The sequence below is a fragment of the Primulina eburnea genome, chromosome 3, assembly GCF_022965805.1.
Source record: "Primulina eburnea isolate SZY01 chromosome 3, ASM2296580v1, whole genome shotgun sequence".
Lineage (NCBI taxonomy): Eukaryota > Viridiplantae > Streptophyta > Magnoliopsida > Lamiales > Gesneriaceae > Primulina > Primulina eburnea.
In genome coordinates this window covers 20,707,916-20,727,610 of record NC_133103.1, presented here as the reverse complement: position 1 = coordinate 20,727,610, position 19,695 = coordinate 20,707,916, and the positions used below count along the sequence as shown (strand labels likewise).

General features: G+C 40.7%; 2 protein-coding genes across 2 annotated transcripts; one reads left to right on the top strand and one right to left on the bottom strand.

Moving 5' to 3' along the window:
• Positions 1 to 380: 380 nt before the first annotated feature.
• Positions 381 to 2,120, bottom strand: LOC140827271 (protein JINGUBANG-like). The gene has a single exon (XM_073189912.1). The coding sequence runs from the start codon at positions 1,985 to 1,987 to the stop codon at positions 623 to 625; it is 1,365 nt and encodes a 454-aa protein (XP_073046013.1). The 5' UTR covers positions 1,988 to 2,120; the 3' UTR covers positions 381 to 622.
• A 14,368-nt stretch (positions 2,121 to 16,488) lies between these two features.
• Positions 16,489 to 19,487, top strand: LOC140827270 (uncharacterized). Its single transcript, XM_073189910.1, has 7 exons — positions 16,489 to 16,690; positions 17,467 to 17,536; positions 17,629 to 17,688; positions 18,208 to 18,322; positions 18,689 to 18,804; positions 18,928 to 19,052; positions 19,205 to 19,487. Exons 1-7 carry the CDS (start codon positions 16,614 to 16,616, stop codon positions 19,341 to 19,343), a joined length of 702 nt encoding a protein of 233 aa, XP_073046011.1. The 5' UTR covers positions 16,489 to 16,613; the 3' UTR covers positions 19,344 to 19,487.
• Positions 19,488 to 19,695: the final 208 nt, after the last annotated feature.

Genomic DNA, 19,695 nt, shown 5'->3' with positions numbered 1-19,695 from the left:
AATATATAATTTTTAAAATAAAAAAAAAGATATTCAATATATATTATTCAATATCATGTTTAATTTTTGAACATAGACTAGGATTGCTTTTTATCGAATGATGGGATGAGACATAAGCTAGGACCCATAAAGCAACTATACATCTGTGGGAATAATAAATATTTAACCATTTTATTTTTAATGGGTCGAAAAATCATCAGTAAAAATGATTTTTATTAACATTTCTTTCGATCTTATTATTATTTATACTAGCGATCATATGTATACATGTATTATTTAAAGTTATTTTAAAATTTTATATTATATCTAACATGTTTGGAACATGCTTCTTGCAGTTGGTAGCCATGAAATTAAATGGCCATTTATTAAACATTAGAAAATGAAGAAATTGACAATCGATCGAATAAAAACAGGAGCATAACATAAAGTATTGTCCTATTTCTTACAACTTATAATCAAATAAAATATTTTTTTTGAAAAAAACATATAATTATGTAAGTAATACATTAATTCATTAACCATGACACCAACTTACAAATAGTTTCCTCCCTTCGTGCCAATGTTCCCATCGATTGTAAAAGAAAATTCAAAACCAAGCACTTACCAGATCGCACACACGAACTCAATACTTGGCAGATGGTATTGATTCCCAGTTAAAATTCCCCTCACTCTGCTGCATCAAAGCCATCTGCTGCAAATCCGGCGCCGTCTCCGACACGCTCCACACCTTCACTGATTTATCAAGACTCCCACTATAAACCACCCACTTCTTATCTCCGGTGCTGGTTGATTCCTTGTCCTCCTCCACGGCCAGGCACTTCACCGGCCCCGTGTGTCCTGTAAGCACAGACAGGCATGTGTGCACGGCCCCTTCCCTCCTCCATATGCATATAGTCTTATCAGCAGACCCGCTGAAAACCAAACTCCCAGCCGATGACAAGCAGAGAACAGCCAGTTTGTGCCCCTTCAGCACACCGCCGTGTGACAGCTGTTTCTCCACTTCCCAGAAATTCACCAGTCCATCTGACGACCCGCAGTACACGATAGAACCTGTTCCGTTGACAGCCAGTGCTGTGACTGCGGATTCTTGGCTGAGAAGTGTCTGTGTTAATACATGCCTCACCACCTTACCATTTTGTTCCCTTTTCCAGACTTTAACGGTCCCGTCTGCTGAGCCAGTGTAGACGATCCCATTGATGCTTGACACAACAGAGTTGACAGCATCGTCGTGTGCCTTGACCGATTCGACGCATTTCGAATTCTGCACCCTCCACACCTTAAAAGTTCTGTCCCACGAAGCAGAATAGAGTAGCCCTGTTTCTTGATTCATGCTTAAGCAAGAAATGGCATCTGTATGCTTGATCCAAATCGCTGTCCTCTTGCGCTTTACCTCCACATAGTTTTTCGGCCTGATTGAGGCTTTGAAGATGTCAAAGAATGTAGGGAAGGTGCCGCAGCGTTTGTGCAAACTAGGATCTTTAGGATTGATCTTCCACACACGAACCTTCCCATCTTGATGACCAGTGAAAATCTTTTCACCACATATGATAATGGCCTTAACAAGGCCGCTGTTGGATTTGAAAGCTGAGAATTCTTGCATATTTTTCCAAACTCGGATGTTCTTGCTGTCCGAGCCAGTGTAGAGGATGTCATTCTTGGCCGCTAGTGAATAGATGTGGCCCTCTTCTCGAACTAGTGAACAGATTAGACCGTTTTGAGGGATGTTTTGGGACGAGCTTTCGGAGAAGTTAGACCAAGGGGACTTGGCAAAGGGCGAGGTTTGGTTCCATGGAGACATCATCATGGGGGATCCTTCACAGCTGAGGCGGTTGGCATCATAGGCCGAGAAGTTGCTATTTCGCATGGCGAAATCATCTACATCGTTAGAGGCGGCTGATGAGGATGAAATGTGGGAATGGTTGTTGTTGTTGTTGTTTTCTTCCAACATTGTTGAGTTAGTTTGATCTTCTATCATATTCTTGATCATGCAGCAAGAAAAGAATTTGAGAATCAAGGAGGAGGTGGCCTTTGGTCAGGGAAATTGATGAGAATGTGATGATTATGGCAAGGAGATTGGGAGTGGAGGAGAGGATTTGTAGGGAGGGATTGAAGGCGGGAGACGAATAAGGAGAATTTATAGAATGGGAAATAAACTTACCTAATTGTTGGTGGTAAATCTTTTTTGTTGTAATAATAATTAATAATATCATTTAATATTCTTAGTCTTTCAACGGTTATTTCAACCGCCATGTGTCAAACTGACACGTGCCAACCACAAATTGTGCAAACAAAATTCCTAGTTTTGTCGGATTTGAAAATACAGCATTTGATGTTGTGCATTTTTTACATGAGATGATCACATGATCACCTTGTGGACATCACATCATATGAGATAAATTTAAAAAGTTGTCAGATTAAACGAGATGATCATGTGATCCTTTTGTGTAAAAACTGCACAATACTTGGTGCTGTGTTTTCACATAATGTGAACCATTGGTAAAATGTACGCGCTTATTATTGTAAGTAAATATGACCATATAAAGAGAAGCATAGAGGAGGCAAAAGATATGATAAACCCTATGGGATAGAGCATTGAAAGCGTATTGTTCTTTCTTTTAGGTAAGATACATTGAAGTTTTGGGCAATCGTACCTTTTACACGACACTTTGTCACTTTTATTAGTTTTGTAAAATTCATAATGTGAATTGAGATTCATGCAAACCAACACCATAACATCACATGGATGTCACAAAATAACATTTTTGCCGATGATAAAAGCATTGTTTAAGCAAAATTTGGAAGTTGTATTCATTTAGGACACATATTTCTTAGAATCATTATTCCCAATTAGTCTCAAACTCTAATGACATGTTTTTATATTTTGGTTTTTTTTATCTATTCTTTTACGTTGTGAATGGATTGATGGATTTGATTTGATCATTTGGAAACGAAGATTTAGGGGATTAATTTCATATGACATTAACATCGGGTCTATTTGAAATCCACTGGAATTAATATTGAAATTACATAACTTGATATGAAATAAATTTTACAATTCACTTCAATTTTGTACATCCAAGTAAGTTAAGATATTTGAAATTCATTATCTCAAATTCATTAATCCAAACATAACCTTGACAAAATTTAAATTTGGATCATGCAATTTGTCCATGTTTTATTTTTAAAACAACATATTTTCAAGGTGTAGTTTTTGCAAAGTAAGTTCATCATTGTTTTCACTTTTAATTATATTTCTCGTAATGTTGACGTAACACTGAAAATTGTTGACATATCTATTGGAATTGAAAATCATGTGTTTCGAGGGAGGGGTAAATAAACTTTTTATTTTTATTTTTATTACGAACCATTCTTCATAGTTTCAAACTATCAAGAAATATTCTTAGACGGTATGACTCGCTAGACCACTAAAAAGTGTGGGTACGAAAACGGTCTGGCTTGACTAGTGGTATATTAAACTTAAAAGTTTAACAATAAACAACTTGAAATTGTCTTTGTAGTAATCTTAAATCATAAAAGGACAGAAAACAAGCATCGGTCATCGGGTTATGTGCACCATCAGTCCAGCTAGTTCAACCATCAAGTCCTCCAACATCATCAAAATCATGCTCACCTGCATCATTAACACCTAGTGAGTCTAATGACTTACTAAACCTTAATTGTTATAATAAGTAGTACATATACATTCACATGCAACAGTGAAAAACACTTTGAATAAAATAGCTTTAACATGAACGTGCATAGCTTTAAACCTTTTTCCTTACAACATATACCTTTCCTTTCATCATATACGTATATGTTTCCCTTATTATTGAATTCATATCATTAATTGTAACTTTCGTTTCAGCTGTTGGTCGATTGATCAATCTTACGTATAACCATGGTACCAAGCGGGGAACATCAGCGACACTCTCACCCGTCAATTGAGCCTTGGTCTTATATATCATCATATCCTTTTGTATTTGTATTCGTATTAGTCACAATCATGTCACCTCCTTCAATCCTTTCATCATATCTATTACTTATAAAAACTCATGCATATAACATTTTCTTTTAAACAAAGCATGCCACACGTTTTTTAGCATTTTAACGTTTTTCATCATGAAATCCCATAATATTTCAAAATAACCATTTTAACATTCATTATAGCATTCAGGCACTGCCATGATGTCTAACAATTTTCAGGTGTAAAATGAGTGTTTTGCCCCTGAAACCCTAACTTTTCCAATTTACCCTTGGACCGTAAAACGACGACCCGAATCCATCCAAATTTACTACAACACCTTAAAATACACTCATGAACATTCTTAGTAAAAAATTAAGCTCCTCGACTAATTTCTCAATTCGTTTTAAAACTTAAACCTACGTCTCGGTTTTAACTCGAAACTTATCCAAACTCTACCAAACTTTAATCATAGATTATTAACACCTAACCAACCTTTTTTCAACCCAATTCAAGCCATTTAGAACCCTCGGAATATCCTAGACAGCCTACTGAATTTTCTTGCTTTTGGTTCGAAAACCCTAACCCAATAAACCATGGTTTCCTTTGATACTAGTCTCTAACCATGTGTACCAGACTATGGACAACCCTCCTAGGACCTAGACCAAACCCTTAGGACCCATTTAGACCAGCCTCTATAGACCATGCACTTGCAACCATCCACCCACGCCCCTACAAGCCTTGTGCGACCCACAGCTCAGGCTCCTTCCTAGCCCTTGCACCAGCCTTCCCTTACTCCATCTAAGACCATGACTAGACCCCTTTAGGACCCCTGGACACGTCCCAACAGTATCCCACAACTGTGCCCTTCTCGAAACCCAACCCGTGCCCTAGCTTGTGAGAAAACCCAAAAAACATGCAGCCTTCTCCTAGTTCTCGTCCAGCCCTGAGCCGTGCCCCTTAGGAACATTAAACCTACTGAAAACATCCCTTCTAATGACCCTACCATGGCAGCCTCTTAGTGCATCAAAAATATGAATTTAAAAGCATGAAAACTCAATTTTTATCATTTATATGTCTCAAAAACGAAAATAAATAAAGGGAGATCATATTTTTCATGCAACCATGATTAAACACACATAATATGGTATGAAACGATTAGTAAAGAGAGATTAAGATGTGTCTTTGCGTGTTCACGTACGAAAAACAATTTGAGATGCGAAGAACGTTGCCGGAGAGAGACGGGAACTTGCTACAGTTATTAATCCTCAAAACTGACGTGAAGGTGCTTGGATGTTTGGTGTGTGTGGCCGAGAGCAACCCTAAGAGTCCTAGGTGTAGTGTGCGTGTGTTTTAGGGTTTTAGGGCTTAGGAAAATTAGTTTTGGTTATAAATAATAAGGTGGAAAGCTTGGACCAAAAATATTGGTATAGTAGGCTCATTAGACCCATTAGATAGTAGTTAAAATATTTCGTTTAGGATAGTTTTCGAAAATATTAGCCGAGTTCCCAAAAAATCCTTATTTTCTTCAAAAATCGATTACCGGTTTAAAATATGACTTGGAGCGTAAAACACCTCAAGAGATACCATTTTCGAAAATCCCATATAAAATATATTATATAAATAATTAAAATAATCATTTAATAAAATATTTTTCCTTTGCGGTCCCCGGTCTCTGTTCCTCAATCGCGTCTCGAATAACTCTTAATAATATATTTTTATGCATTCTAATAGAAAACCCTATTTTAACATATAAACATGACTACATCCTTTAATTAATGCAATTCAAATGATTTAATTAAGCATTTTTTATTTTTTCCATATATTTACATGCAGTTGGATTACGTTATCGCATTTTGGATCTTACAGTTTTACCTTGGAACTATAACCGGAACCGAAACAGAAACGATTTTCAACCGATTTCGTCATGTTAACCTGGACCTCCGGCATGGGAACCGGACCGGAACCTGATAACCATTAAGAACGCCTAAGACATAAGGATGAGTTCTCGATTTAATTGAAAAATATGAAGAAACTAAAAAGTTTTTTAGATACATCTTTTAAAAAAAAAAAATTCTAAATTAATGTTCTGGCAGGAAAACTTTAGATTTTCAAATGTTAACATGACTGCTCAATTCCAGAATGTGCATTATGCGTCTGGATCCCTATTATAATGCTGTTAATTTTTTTGCTAATTAACATGTAAAGCAATGTTTTATAACTGATCGAACTCATATACTTTAAAATAACAGTTCATTAGGTCAGATCGGAAAATTGTTATATTATATAAAATAATAATATAAAAAATAAATAAAATAAAAAATTTTAAATTCTTACATACATACTAACATTCATCTCAAAATCAGTCACTACAAAATTTAAATAAAAACAAATCTCGGAATATTCTTTTGATTTTACTTACATTAATTATTATTATTATTTATTTGATGTCTACTTATAAATTTAATAATATATTAATAATAATTTTATAAATGATATAATTGATATTATATTATTAATTACGAAATAATAAAATAAAATCCACAATCCTTATTTGTGATGGCTCTAAGATGATCGATCTTTTGGGAGATGAAAAACTTGCCAAGATTTGTAGAAATTTTCAATACACTCCTTCAATTTCTTCTATGCTATGTACTTCCGTTTTTTCTCCCATTTTGGATTGGGATTCCGCGAGAATCAAAGGTGAATCAAAGCTAAAACAACAACATTTTTTTTTTTTTTGGTAGAATAACCGACAGCAATAACTTAATAAAAACTCTACTTTTTTCCCCCTGATTTTGACTATCCGAATTTTACCCGTGAATGGACCGGATATTTTGGTCTTGTTGGATCGACTCATTTTAGTAAGATCGTCTCAAAGGAGATATGATCATTTTAAATTATAACAAAAAATTGTGTGAGACGGTCTCACCGGTCATATTTTGTGAGAGTCTCAGGAACGAACCTATGTTTGGCCCGTCCTAGACTGTAGCCCAGCCCAATTTTTTTTTACAAGAAGTTATAGAGATCCGAGCAATTTCTAATTTTTTTTGGTAAATATATATAGAGATTTAAGCACAGTTTAATTTTTTTTAAATATATCACGGTGCAAATAACTCATAAAAGTTAATATCTAGTGATATGATCCGGGTAAAATGGATGAGCAGGGTCGGGTGCTCCATCGTGTAAAATCAAGAATTTATAGTGTTGTTTAGGAAAATGAGCAAGGTAGATGGCTTCGATCGTGACCTGCAAACAATGAAAGGAACTCGTGAATGGGCGCCGGAAGGGTGTCCGGCGTGACCACTCCGATGCTTAAGTCAGCAGATTTGTCGAGAGGAAAACTTAAAGCAATATGTATGGATGTTTGAGAGTGAAGAAATTTCAGACCTGTAAAATGTCAACGATACCTGCTATTTTAAGAGAAGCTAGGGTTACCTTGATGCGCGTGCTCACCTACTACTTGTACCCTCGGACGTTGACGGCCTGTCGGGTCCCTTTCTACCCGATAGCTTCGTGGGTACTCCAAGAATAAGGGACGTTGACTGCATGTCCAGTCCCTTTCTTCTCCATATTTTCGGGGATACGTTCAGGCGAAAGACGTTGACTTCCCGCCCAGTCGCTTTCTTCCCTACAATCTATAAGATCCTCTAAGTAAGTTACTCGAGTATTGAGCCCTCGGCTTTAGCATGAAAGCCTGGTCCCTAGTTGCCCGGGAGGTAAGTAAATACCCGGTCATGCATGAAGCGCCCAGTCGCGTGGGTAACAATCGCCCTCCCGGTTTCTATATGGGCTACACAATGAAACTTCCCGGGTCCTCCATGACCCGGGCCCTTATAGGGGTATCACCACCCATCCCTAAAATAGTCGGGCTAGAGTCTCACTCGCTGTCCCGATTGGTGTGGAATAATTCACGGTGTATAATAGCATCGGAGCCTTTAAATATCCCGTAGAAGAGATGTCACGCCTGGATGATTTGAACAAGCTTCTTGCTGTAAGCTTCTTTCTTCCCCTCTCTTCTTTTTTTTTTTTTTTTTTTTTTTACCTTGCCAACCCTGCCTTCTCTTTGAAAAATAGGGTGCACATATGTTAATGTCAGCCTATGAAGAGGTGTCCTCCTTAGCCAACCACCAGGCTCCCCAACTCCGGGTCTTCCAAGAGACGCACGAGCTTATTCAAGCGGAGCTTGCTCAATTGAAGGGATTCCATTCAGAGACAGTGGCAACCCTTCAAGGCTCTGTGGAGTCTGCTCAGGCGGAGCTGGCCAAAGCCCGGGAGGAATTAAATGAAAGTCATATCAGGGAGGAAACTCTTCAAAGGCATCAATCGATTCTTGATCGCAAGAACGCCTCCCTGATAGATGCCATAGAAGAACAAATGTCCCGGGCTGAAAGAGCCGAGAAGGCTCTAGCCGAGTTTGAGCGCCAAAAAGAGCAACTGCGGACTTCCTTCCTGGAATCCTCAGAATTCAAGGCGGCCGTTGAGGATCGAGCTTATCCTTTCTTTAAGACCGGCTTCAGAAGATGCCTTCAACAATTCCAGGAAGCCGAGCTTATCCCCAAGGATAGAGCCAACTTTCCAGACTCCGGGCTAGCCATTGCATCCCTTGCAGGAGCCAGGGTGGGAGACAACGAAGGTACATCCGAAGAGGAGGAAGGGGAGGAAGAAGAAAAACCTGGAGAGGGGGAAGCAGAGCAAATATAGAAGCCGACAGAGGAGGAGAAAAAGCCAGAAACCAGCCCTGTGGATATAGAATAGGCTTGTAATCTTTTTATTTTTAAGTTCATTCTCTGTCTTTGGGCTTCGTAGTAATGCGATTTTTTCTTTCCTTTTATCCTTCTTCGCAATATTTATAAAAATTCAGCATTCGATCCTTATATGATCAGGATATTCTTGTTCTAGCAAATCTCATAATTTTACAAGTGTTGAGAACTAACCAAGATACCAAATTATGTGAACGGGTGTTAGCCTTCCACACTTTAAATGGATATCTGTGATGTAAATGCTTGAAACGAACGGACGCTTAACAGGATGTAGTGCCCTGGGTTTATGAAGAGCTAAGGTGCGGAACCTTAGGCCGGGGAACCGGTCCCGGGACTTTGGAATGGTCGAGGTACGGAGCCCCGAGCCAGGGAGTAGTACCCTGGGCTTATGTAACACTAAGGTGCGGAACCTTAGGCCGGGGAACAGGTCCCGGGACTTTGGAATGGTCGAGGTACGGAGCCCCGAGCCAGGGAGTAGTACCTTGGGCTTATGTAACACTAAGGTGCGGAACCTTAGGCCGGGGAACAGGTCCCGGGACTTTGGAATGGTCGAGGTACGGAGCCCCGAGCCAGGGAGTAGTACCCTGGACTTATGTAACACTAAGGTGCGGAACCTTAGGCCGGGGAACAGGTCCCGGGACTTTGGAATGGTCGAGGTACGGAGCCCCGAGCCAGGGAGTAGTACCCTGGGCTTATGTAACACTAAGGTGCGGAACCTTAGGCCGGGGAACAGGTCCCGGGACTTTGGAATGGTCGAGGTACGGAGCCCCGAGCCAGGGAGTAGTACCCTGGGCTTATGTAACACTAAGGTGCGGAACCTTAGGCCGGGGAACAGGTCCCGGGACTTTGGAATGGTCGAGGTACGGAGCTCCGAGCCAGGGAGTAGAACCCTCGGCTTATGTCTCCTCAGTTTTACGCAATATCACTTATAGTAGGCAAAAGTATGAGGAAAACGATCCTTTATTATTTCTTCAAAGTGAAAATTACAGCTGTACATTGGCTAAGCATAATATTTCTTCAAATGAAGTACATTCCAAGGTCTCTTAAGAAGTTTACCCTGAGCATCTTCTAGGTAAAAGGATCCTGAACTGACTCTCTTAATGATTCTGTAAGGCCCCTCCCATCGAGCTTCGAGCTTCGAGCTTGCCCACGTCCCCAGCTGGATTAACCTTCTTCATCACCAAGTCCCCTATCTGCAAGTCTCGAACTCGGACCTTTTTGTTGTAGGATTTCATGACCCGGTTTCGATATGCCTCCATCCGGATCATGGCTTGGTCCCTCTTTTCTTCTAATAGATCCAGTTCCAATGCACGGCTACCCTCATTGTTGCTCGGGTAAGATTCTACCCGAGCGGATGTTTGACCGATCTCAACAGGAAGGATGGCCTCAGATCCATACACCAAGCTGAACGGAGTTTCTTGAGTAGGTGCCCGAGGAGTAGTCCTGTATGCCCATAGTACACTGGGTAATTCTTCTACCCAGTCCTTCCTTTTGCCTTGCAGTCTGGTCTTTAAAGCCTGCACAATGATTCTGTTTACAACTTCTGTCTGCCCATTGGCCTGAGGGTACGCGACAGAAGTGAAGGACTGGGTGATCTTCATTTCCTGGCACCAAGACGTTATTTCTTTTCCTTGAAACTGTCTCCCATTATCCGAGATCAATCGCCGGGGTATGCCGAAGCGACATACTATATTCTTCCATAAGAATTTCAAAACCTCTTGCTCGGTGATTTTAGCCAAGGGCTCGGCTTCCACCCATTTGGAGAAATAATCCACAGCCACCAACAGGAATTTTTTCTGGGCCCGAGCAACTGGAAATGGGCCGACTATATCCATACCCCACTGATCAAAAGGACAAGATGCCCAAATAGGCTTCATAGGAGTGGCTGGGCTGTGCTGAAAGTTGGAATGATGTTGACAGCTTTCACAAGTCCGGACCACTCGAGCCGAATCATGGTGAAGAGTCGGCCACCAGAACCCGGCTAGCATCGCTTTCCGAGCTAAAGATGTTTCCCCCAAATGCTCACCACAGCATCCTTCATGAATCTCTTGAAGAACATAAATCTCTTCCTTCCCGCTCAAACACTTCAACAATGGTCCCTGGAATGATCTCCTGTATAAGATATTATTTAAGAGAACAAACCTGGGGGCTTGTCTTTTTATTCTCTGTGCTCGAGCTCTCTCCTCGGGCAATTCATTGTCCCGGATGAATTTGATCAGAGGGGTCATCCAAGAATCCTCGGGTATTGTCAACATTTCTTCTTCTTCAATAGTTAAAACTGCTCGGGAAACAAATAAAACCTCCCGGGTGCTGTCTTCCGACAAAGAAGCAACCATTTTTGCTAGGGCATCAGCCTCTCCATTTTCTTCTCGGGGTATCTGTTCGATGCTCCAATCCACAAATACGACTGCCTGGGCTTTGATGAGATGCAAATATTTGAGCATTTTGTCGTCCTTGACCTCATACACGCCCTTGATCTGCTGAGTAATCAACTGTGAATCGGAATACAATATAATCCTAGTCGCTCCAATTTCTCGGGCAGCTCGGATGCCGGCCAGAACAGCCTCATATTCTGCTTCATTATTTGTTACCCGGGAACCAATTTTGACTGCCAATTTAATCTTCTCTCCCGATGGGGAGATTATCACGACTCCGACTCCACATCCAACCAGGCAAGAAGCCCCGTCTACAAACACCCTCCATCTCTCTTCTTCAGCAGGTTGAATCATCTCAGATAGGAAATCGGATAAAGCCTGCGCTTTTATGGCCAACCGGGGCTTATACTCAATATCGTATTCCCCCAATTCCACATTCCATTTGATCATCCGCCCGGATACTTCAGAGTGAGTCATAATTCTTCCAAGCGGGCTGTTAGTAAGAACGATAATAGGATGTGATAGAAAATAAGGCCGCAATTTCCGGGCAGTCACAACTAAAGCCAGGGCCATCTTCTCCACTTCACTATACCGCAGCTCGGGACCTCTTAGGGCGTGACTTACATAATAGACAGGCTTTTGATCCGAGCCTTCTTCCTTTATTAAGACAGAGCTGACAGCATATTCAGTAGTGGATAAATAGACAAACAATTTATCCCCGGGCTCAGGCTTTACCAGAACTGGAAGCTCGGCTAGATGCTTTTTAAGATCTTGGAAAGCCTGCTCGCACTTGTCATCCCATCCGAACTTTTGGGCTTTTCTGAGAACCTGAAAGAAAGGATAACTTCTGTGGGCTGACCGAGATATAAACCGAGATAGAGAGGCAATCCTCCCGGTCAACTTCTGCACTTCTTTGACAGATCGGGGAGAAGGCATACATAAGACGGACTTCACTTTTTCTTGGTTGACCTCGATCCCCCGCTCTGTCACTATAAAGCCCAAGAACTTACCACTCTTGACTCCGAAAATACATTTAGCAGGATTGAGCTTGACTCCATAAGACGTCAGAGTGGTAAAGGTTTCTTCCAAATCAGCAATAAAATTCATCACCTCTTTTGACTTTCCCAGAATATCATCCACATAAACCTCCAGATTCTTTCCCAGCTGCTTCTCAAAGACTTTATCCATTAAACGCTGATATGTGGCCCCTGCATTTTTTAACCCGAAAGGCATCACAACATAACAAAATGTACCTCCCGAGGTGATAAAACTGGCCTTGTCTTGATCATTTTTTGCCAAGGGAATTTGATGATATCCCTGATAAGCATCCATGAAACTGAGCAGCTCGAAGCCTGAGGTGGAATCCACCAACTGGTCAATCCGGGCAGTGGGTAATGATCCTTGGGACAAGCTTTATTGAGGTCCCGAAAATCAACACACATCCTCCATTTCCCGGCGGCTTTGGGTACCAGCACCACATTCGAGAGCCATGTAGGAAATTGTATCCCCCGGATGTGGCCGGCTTGCAGCAACTCTTTCACCTGTTCATCAATAACTTTGTCTTTCTCGGGACCAAAGTGTCTCTTCTTCTGTTTGATCGGGTGAGCTCCCGGGAGAATGTTTAATTGATGCTCAGATATCAGGGGTGAAATCCCTGTTAGTTCCTGCTGGGACCAGGCAAACACATGAATATTAGTCTTTAAACATTTAAGTAAGCTGACCCGGGTGGATATATCGAGGTCTCGGGCCACCCGGATCTGTTGGCCTGGTCCTATCTCTACAGCTTCCTGCTCTTCCTCTGCCACAAAGTGAACTTCTCCTTTCTCCACTCCACCCTTCCAAACTTCCTCCACCCTGGGTTTCTTCCCCTCCTTTTTCGACTTGCCCTGATCTGCCCGGATACCTTCCACATAACATTTTCGGGAAGAGGGTTGATCTCCACGAACTTCTCCCACCTGGCTTCCCACTGGAAATTTGATCTTTTGATGATAAGTAGATGCTACTGCCCTCAACTCATTCATGGCCGGCCTCCCCAGAATGATATTGTAAGATGATGGGGAGTCCACCACTGTGAAGGTGGTCATGACCGTTTTCTTGATGTCCTGGGAGCCTAGAGTGAGTGGCAGAACAATTTCTCCCTCCGGATAAACTGCATGTCCAGCAAAACCAAAAAGGGCAGTCTCCACAGCTTCCAACTTAAACCCTTGCAAATCCATCTGCACTAAGGCATCTTTGAAAATTACATTGACTGAACTGCCGGAATCCACGAAGACTCTCAGAATGTCGTAATTGGCCACCCGGGCTTGGATAACCAAAGCGTCATTGTGGGGCATGTTTATTTCCTTCAGGTCCTCCGGGCCAAAGCTGATCACGGCCTCGTTCCTCCTAGATCCTTCCACCTCCAGACACTCCCGCCTACTTCTTGATTTCCTGGCCCGATTTGAATCTCCATCGGTGGATCCTCCCGATATCATCTTAATCAATCCAGCAACAGGGGACGAAGGGCTCCTCTTCTCAGGTTCTGGCTCCCTCCTCCTACCCATATGGTTTCCCGGGTTGTTTCTTGAGTCTATTCGAGCATGAGATACTGGCGGCCGGGGGGTCTAAGGTGGACCTCTCGACCTTTGGTGTACTGGTCGTGCCCCTGATTGGTGGGTGGGACATAACTTCTTTTCAAAGCTTTACAATTCTCGGTGCTATGCTGACACACACCATGCCTGGTGCAAAATCCACTTTTCCCGGGTTGGGACAGCTGATGACTGGGAACCGGATCCCTACTGCATTCCTGCACTTCTCTTTCACGGATAATTTTCAAAGGCACATGCGGGGAAAAGTGCCCTGGATTACCCCGCCGTGGTCCCCTCTCCTCGGGCTTAGGTGCCCGGTCCCCTCTTTCCTTCCTGATGGCTTCCCTCTTTTGTTTCTGGGCTTCTTCCATATTGATATACTTCTCTGCCCGAGACAGCAAATCCTCAAAATCTTCAGGCACTTTTTTCGTTAATGACTTGAAAAACTCACTCTCTTTTAGGCCTTGAGTGAAGGCAGTAGTTTTTGTCTCTGCAGCACAAGTTGGCACATCCAAAGCCACTTTATTAAACCTCTTGATATACATCCTCAAACTTTCCTCCGGTCCCTGTCTCACTTCGAATAAACTGAAAGCAGTTTTCTTATACTTCTTACTACTGCTGAAATGTTGTAAGAAGGCTTTTCGAAAATCCTCAAATGATTTAATACTCAATGGAGCCAATCCATCAAACCATCTCTGAGCTGAGTCCACCAGCGTGGTTAAAAATACTTTACACTTGATCCTATCAGTGTAACAGTGCAGCATAGCCATATTCTCGAACCTGGCCAAGTGTTCTTCCGGGTCCTCGTTTCCATCATACGCCATTACTTTAGCAGATTTAAAGTTCCCAGGAAGAGGTTCCCGGATGATAGCCTCAGCAAACGGGCGTCCTTTGACAGACGCTCGAGAAGTTCCACGATTTTCCAGCTGTCCTTCCAAGACTTTCATTTTCTGTTTTAACTCCAGCATCTCCTCGACTATCGTTGGTGACTTAGAACCAGCAGAGGATTCCTCCACTTCTCCCCTCTTCTCCTCCTCCCTCAATTCCTGCTGCTGCTCCTGCTCTTTTTCTGGTTCCTTCTCGAGTGGTATATCATGGTGGGAAGCTTCCCGCCTAGCCATAGCTCTCTCTACGGCTTCATTAATGCGTTTATCAAACTCCGCTGGAGTCATAGTGATAAGATCGGGAGGAGCGTCCTCTTGTCTTGAATGATTTGCGTCAACTCCCTGGACCCGGGAAGTGTTCTGGTTAGCTTTCCTCGTGTGAGCCATATCAACGCCTTAGTCTCAATTTCCCACAGACGGCGCCAATGATATGATCTGGGTAAAATGGATGAGCAGGTTCGGGTGCTCCACCGGGTCAAATCAAGAATTTATAGTGCTGTTTAGGAAAATGAGCAAGGTAGATGGCTTCGATCGTGACCTGCAAACAATGAAAGGAACTCGTGAATGGGCGCCGGAAGGGTGTCCGGCGTGACCACTCCGATGCTTAAGTCAGCAGGTTTGTCGAGAGGGAAACTTAAAGCAATATGTATGGATGCTTGAGAGTGAAGAAATTTCAGACCTGTAAAATGTCAACGATACCTGCTATTTTAAGAGAAGCTAGGGTTACCTTGATGCGCGTGCTCACCTACTACTTGTACCCTCGGACGTTGACGGCCTGTCGGGTCCCTTTCTACCCGATAGCTTCGTGGGTACTCCAAGAATAAGGGACGTTGACTGCATGTCCAGTCCCTTTCTTCTCCATATTTTCGGGGATACGTTCAGGCGAAAGACGTTGACTTCCCGCCCAGTCGCTTTCTTCCCTACAATCTATAAGATCCTCTAAGTAAGTTACTCGAGTATTGAGCCCTCGGCTTTAGCATGAAAGCCTGGTCCCTAGTTGCCCGGGAGGTAAGTAAATACCCGGTCATGCATGAAGCGCCCAGTCGCGTGGGTAACAATCGCCCTCCCGGTTTCTATATGGGCTACTCAATGAAACTTCCTGGGTCCTCCATGACCCGGGCCCTTATAGGGGTATCATCTAGAATGTCTATTTAACTTTCACAGTGCATAAATGTAGATTTTTTATATTTCAAAGAGGGTTTGATGCAAATAACTTATAAAAATGATAAATTTATTTTATCAATTCTTTTGTTTAATAGAATTTAATTTTGAAAGTACATTTAAAATATATTAAAACTAGTTTTAAAATGAAAATTTTGAATATAAGTGAAACTTGTCTTATATTATGCGGGTTACATATTAATTTAAATAATATATAAATTTTGAAAAATGATATTGATTAAACTTCTTTTTTGAAAATTAACTCTCCTTTTTCGAATACACTAGAAACAATATGTTATTTTTTAAAAAAATACCAAGGTCTTTTTCTAACTATTTTCATATTAATATCTCATATTAATTAACTTATTATATTAAGTTCAATCTCATCTCAGATTTAAATTCTGGATCCGTCCATGTGTGAAACGAATATCTTATTTTGGTCATCCATAAAAAAAATATTATTTTTTATGCTAAGAGTATTACTTTTATTGTAAATATAGGTAGAGTTGACCCGTCCCACAGATAAGTATTCGTGAAACCGTCTCACAGATATAGATTCGTAAAAATATCTCACAAGAGACCTATTTTTAAATTATATAGAAGTGCAAACAATATCTCATGTTAAACAGAATAATTAATTTTGAAAGGTAAACGTAAAAGAAATCAAGTATTATGCGGAAAAAGCCCTGATCTTGTTAGTCTTATGCGAGTGGTCTTGATTGTATATTCCTTTACGGGCTTACGAACTTAAGCATTTTCCGGCCCGAAATAGATCCCTGAAGCCCAATTAGTGTATCATCGTCCACATCGAAAGACACCCCCATCCTGCAAAGACACGACTCCTTTACCAAGAATCTGCGTCGGATCTCCTCCGTCTCTCCCACGTTAACGGCCGCGGAAATATGACGATTTTTCATTTCTTCAACTGTGCAATCCTGACGTTTGGCCCTCACGCCGTTTACTACTCTGCCACTCCCTTGTAAGCTAATCTGTCTAATAACCTTAGCCAGATCCCTTTCTTGTGAAACGAGATTTTTATTGTTATCTCAATGGGTTTGAGGGCCCCTAGGTTGTATGTTTTTTAGGGTTAACGAATTGTACTCTTGTTGTTCTTAGTGGGAAAGGTAGTGTTTGATGCAATTTTGCTTTTATTGTCTATGTTATTAACTCTTATTGGTGGGTTTCGATCTACATGAGTGATTGTGATGTTCAGCATAAAATTTACGAATTTGATTTTTTTTCCCCGTAATCACGGTTAAGTTCAGACTTTGATTGAGCTGCGAAAATCACTGCTTTTAGGTTGATCTTTGAATTCAAAATTTTGGGTTCTTGGATATTTGATTTTTTTGCTTATTGATTTACCTTGCCATTTCAACCGAAGGTCGTTCTTACTGATTTGATTATATGCCTTGTGTTATCACATTCAGCGAGGCTGCATTTGGATGGAAGTACTTGATTTGGGTGAAGGATTTGAAAATGCTTAAATTATATCGGGTGGATTTGAAATTCACATGAATTTAGTCCATTCAAACAATTCAAGAAGTTTGAAATCATAAATTTGAATTTATTTTAAATTCAAATCCAAACGCAACCCGGACGAATTTTCACGGTTTATACATGTAGCATAATGGGAAATGTGATGTTTTAGTTGCCAACGACTTAGAATATTGAGTTGCAATGATACTGCTAGCCATATTTTTTTGTGGCGAGGACCGGTCGGTCCGGATTATTGTATTGAATAATCTTCTTTCGCAGATCTGAGTATGATACGATTGGCACTTCAATTAAAGCAGCTGTTGTTTATCTCATAACAACATTGGTTAAGGTTGGCTGTTTTGGTCAAGCTGTTTTAATGCAATCCTATTTGATTTTCCTCTTCATTTCCAGGCTTTCTTATTCGTGTATTTTATTTTGCAGCTTGTTTGTCTTGCCACATTTCTCAAGGTATCTGAAAGTGACAGTTTTGATCCATATCAGGTACCCTTTTTCCATGTGTTTACATTGATCTCTTCTAGTAATTATTGGTCACCTTTGTGTGCATGTTGCAAACTTCTGCATCTGCAAGTCGAAACCACTGTTAAATATTTGGGTTTTTTTGTTGTATAAACAATGTAATAATCCATAATCAATAGAATGGAGGTCTCCATCCCCTGAAAACACATCAATTTGCTGTAATATGTTAATTTTACAATTCCATTAAATTCCTAAATTGTTACTTAAATGCTTTCTTGCCACACAGTGAGTAAATTTTTTAGGTGAGACCCTTATCATTCTTTTGATGATTTGTAATTTTGCGTATCAAATTTTAACATTGGAAATTATGGGTTTCCACTTTCGATGATTGGAGGAATTTAAAATTAATTGAAAGGATGTTTCTCCCAGTTGGAATACTTTTCCTGGTAGGAGACTATGACTAATGATAAGTGGTCACACTTCACTTAAAAGAACATTTCTTATACAAATTCTTGAACTACTCTTGATTTCTCACTCTCTCAGGAATTGATGAAAGTTATGATTGGGTTCATAGATGTTGCTGGACTTTATTTTGCTTTAACAAGGCTGACACACAGAAATATATCTCAAAATCACAAATTCCAAGCTGTTGGACTGGGTAAGCACGAATATCCTCGTCACTATCTTGTTAATATTGTGTAGAAAACACATTTTCTTTTAAAATGCCTCAAAACTTTAAGGTTCAGTGGTAATGTTTCCATTTTCTCGGTTTTATTGGAGGGTAAAGTGGTTGAGTGCAGAAGAATATTATATTTGATGTAAAAAGTGAAACTTTTCTCGCATTCGTGAAAATGTAATCATTTGTCTCAGAATTTCTTTTATGTTAAACTAATAACCGTTCATCTGGCTCATGCACAATAAAAAAGAATGGTCGGTTGTGATAAGCTTAAAATGTTTCATTCTGCACGTTAGTTTACTAAATGCTCATTTCCATTGCCATTATAATCAATTACAATTTTGGCAGGTTGGGCCTTTGCCGATGCCGTCCTGCATAGATTGGCACCTCTATGGGTCGGTGCCAGAGGCTTAGAATTTACTTGGGACTACATTTTGCAGGGTCTTGAAGCTAATGCCAATCTGGTACTTAATTGTTCCTCTCTTTTTATAGCAAAGTATCATTTTTTCCTCACAAGTTTAAGGAAGTCAGCTTTGTTTTGTATGTTCTGATATTTTCATATAACTTTTTCACCCATGATATTCCAGGTGTTGAGTATATCACTTGCAGCATTAGGCTCTTTGATGTGGCTTCGGAAAAACAAGCCCAAGCCTTTGATTCCTATTATATACGCATGTGCAGGAATTGTTGCCACAATGCCATCAATCACGAGGTGCCTTAAGTCTGCGATACTTGAAATTAAATTTTTATCTATTCAGTTTAAGAATCCCTCCTTCAAAATATCTTTATCAAATGTCATGCACATACCTACAGTACCGTGTTTATCCATATGTTTGTTTCAAGTGTTTATCCATGTGTTTGCAGCTATCTGAGACGAGGCCTGGGATGGCACTTCCCCAAGATAGTAGGATTCGAGCTGTTCATTTCTTTGGTTATGGCTTTCATCAGCTGGCAGCTATTTGTTGCCTGCCAGAGATCTAGTTACAAGGTCGCGACCGCATGAAGAGCAAATAGTTTAGTGGCGCCTTTCTGTGTTGAAGCTACGGTGTAGTTCTCACCAATTTTAGGTGGCTGTTGTAGAATTTCGAGGCAATACTCGTTTTCTTGAGCAGTTCTTTTTATTCGAAACCTTATTTTTATAGTTGCCTATCATTAGAAATTTTGAGTGGTCGGAAAGAGTTTTGTGCGTCGACACACTTGTTATCCGGCAGAAAACTAAGCCAGATCTTTATTTAAAGCGAGACCACATCTGATAAATCCCAACAACAAAAAACAAAAAACTAAAAACTATCATATTTGTCACCATTATTATATATTACCCATTATGTATGCAGTAAAAAAAATCGAACAAGTGT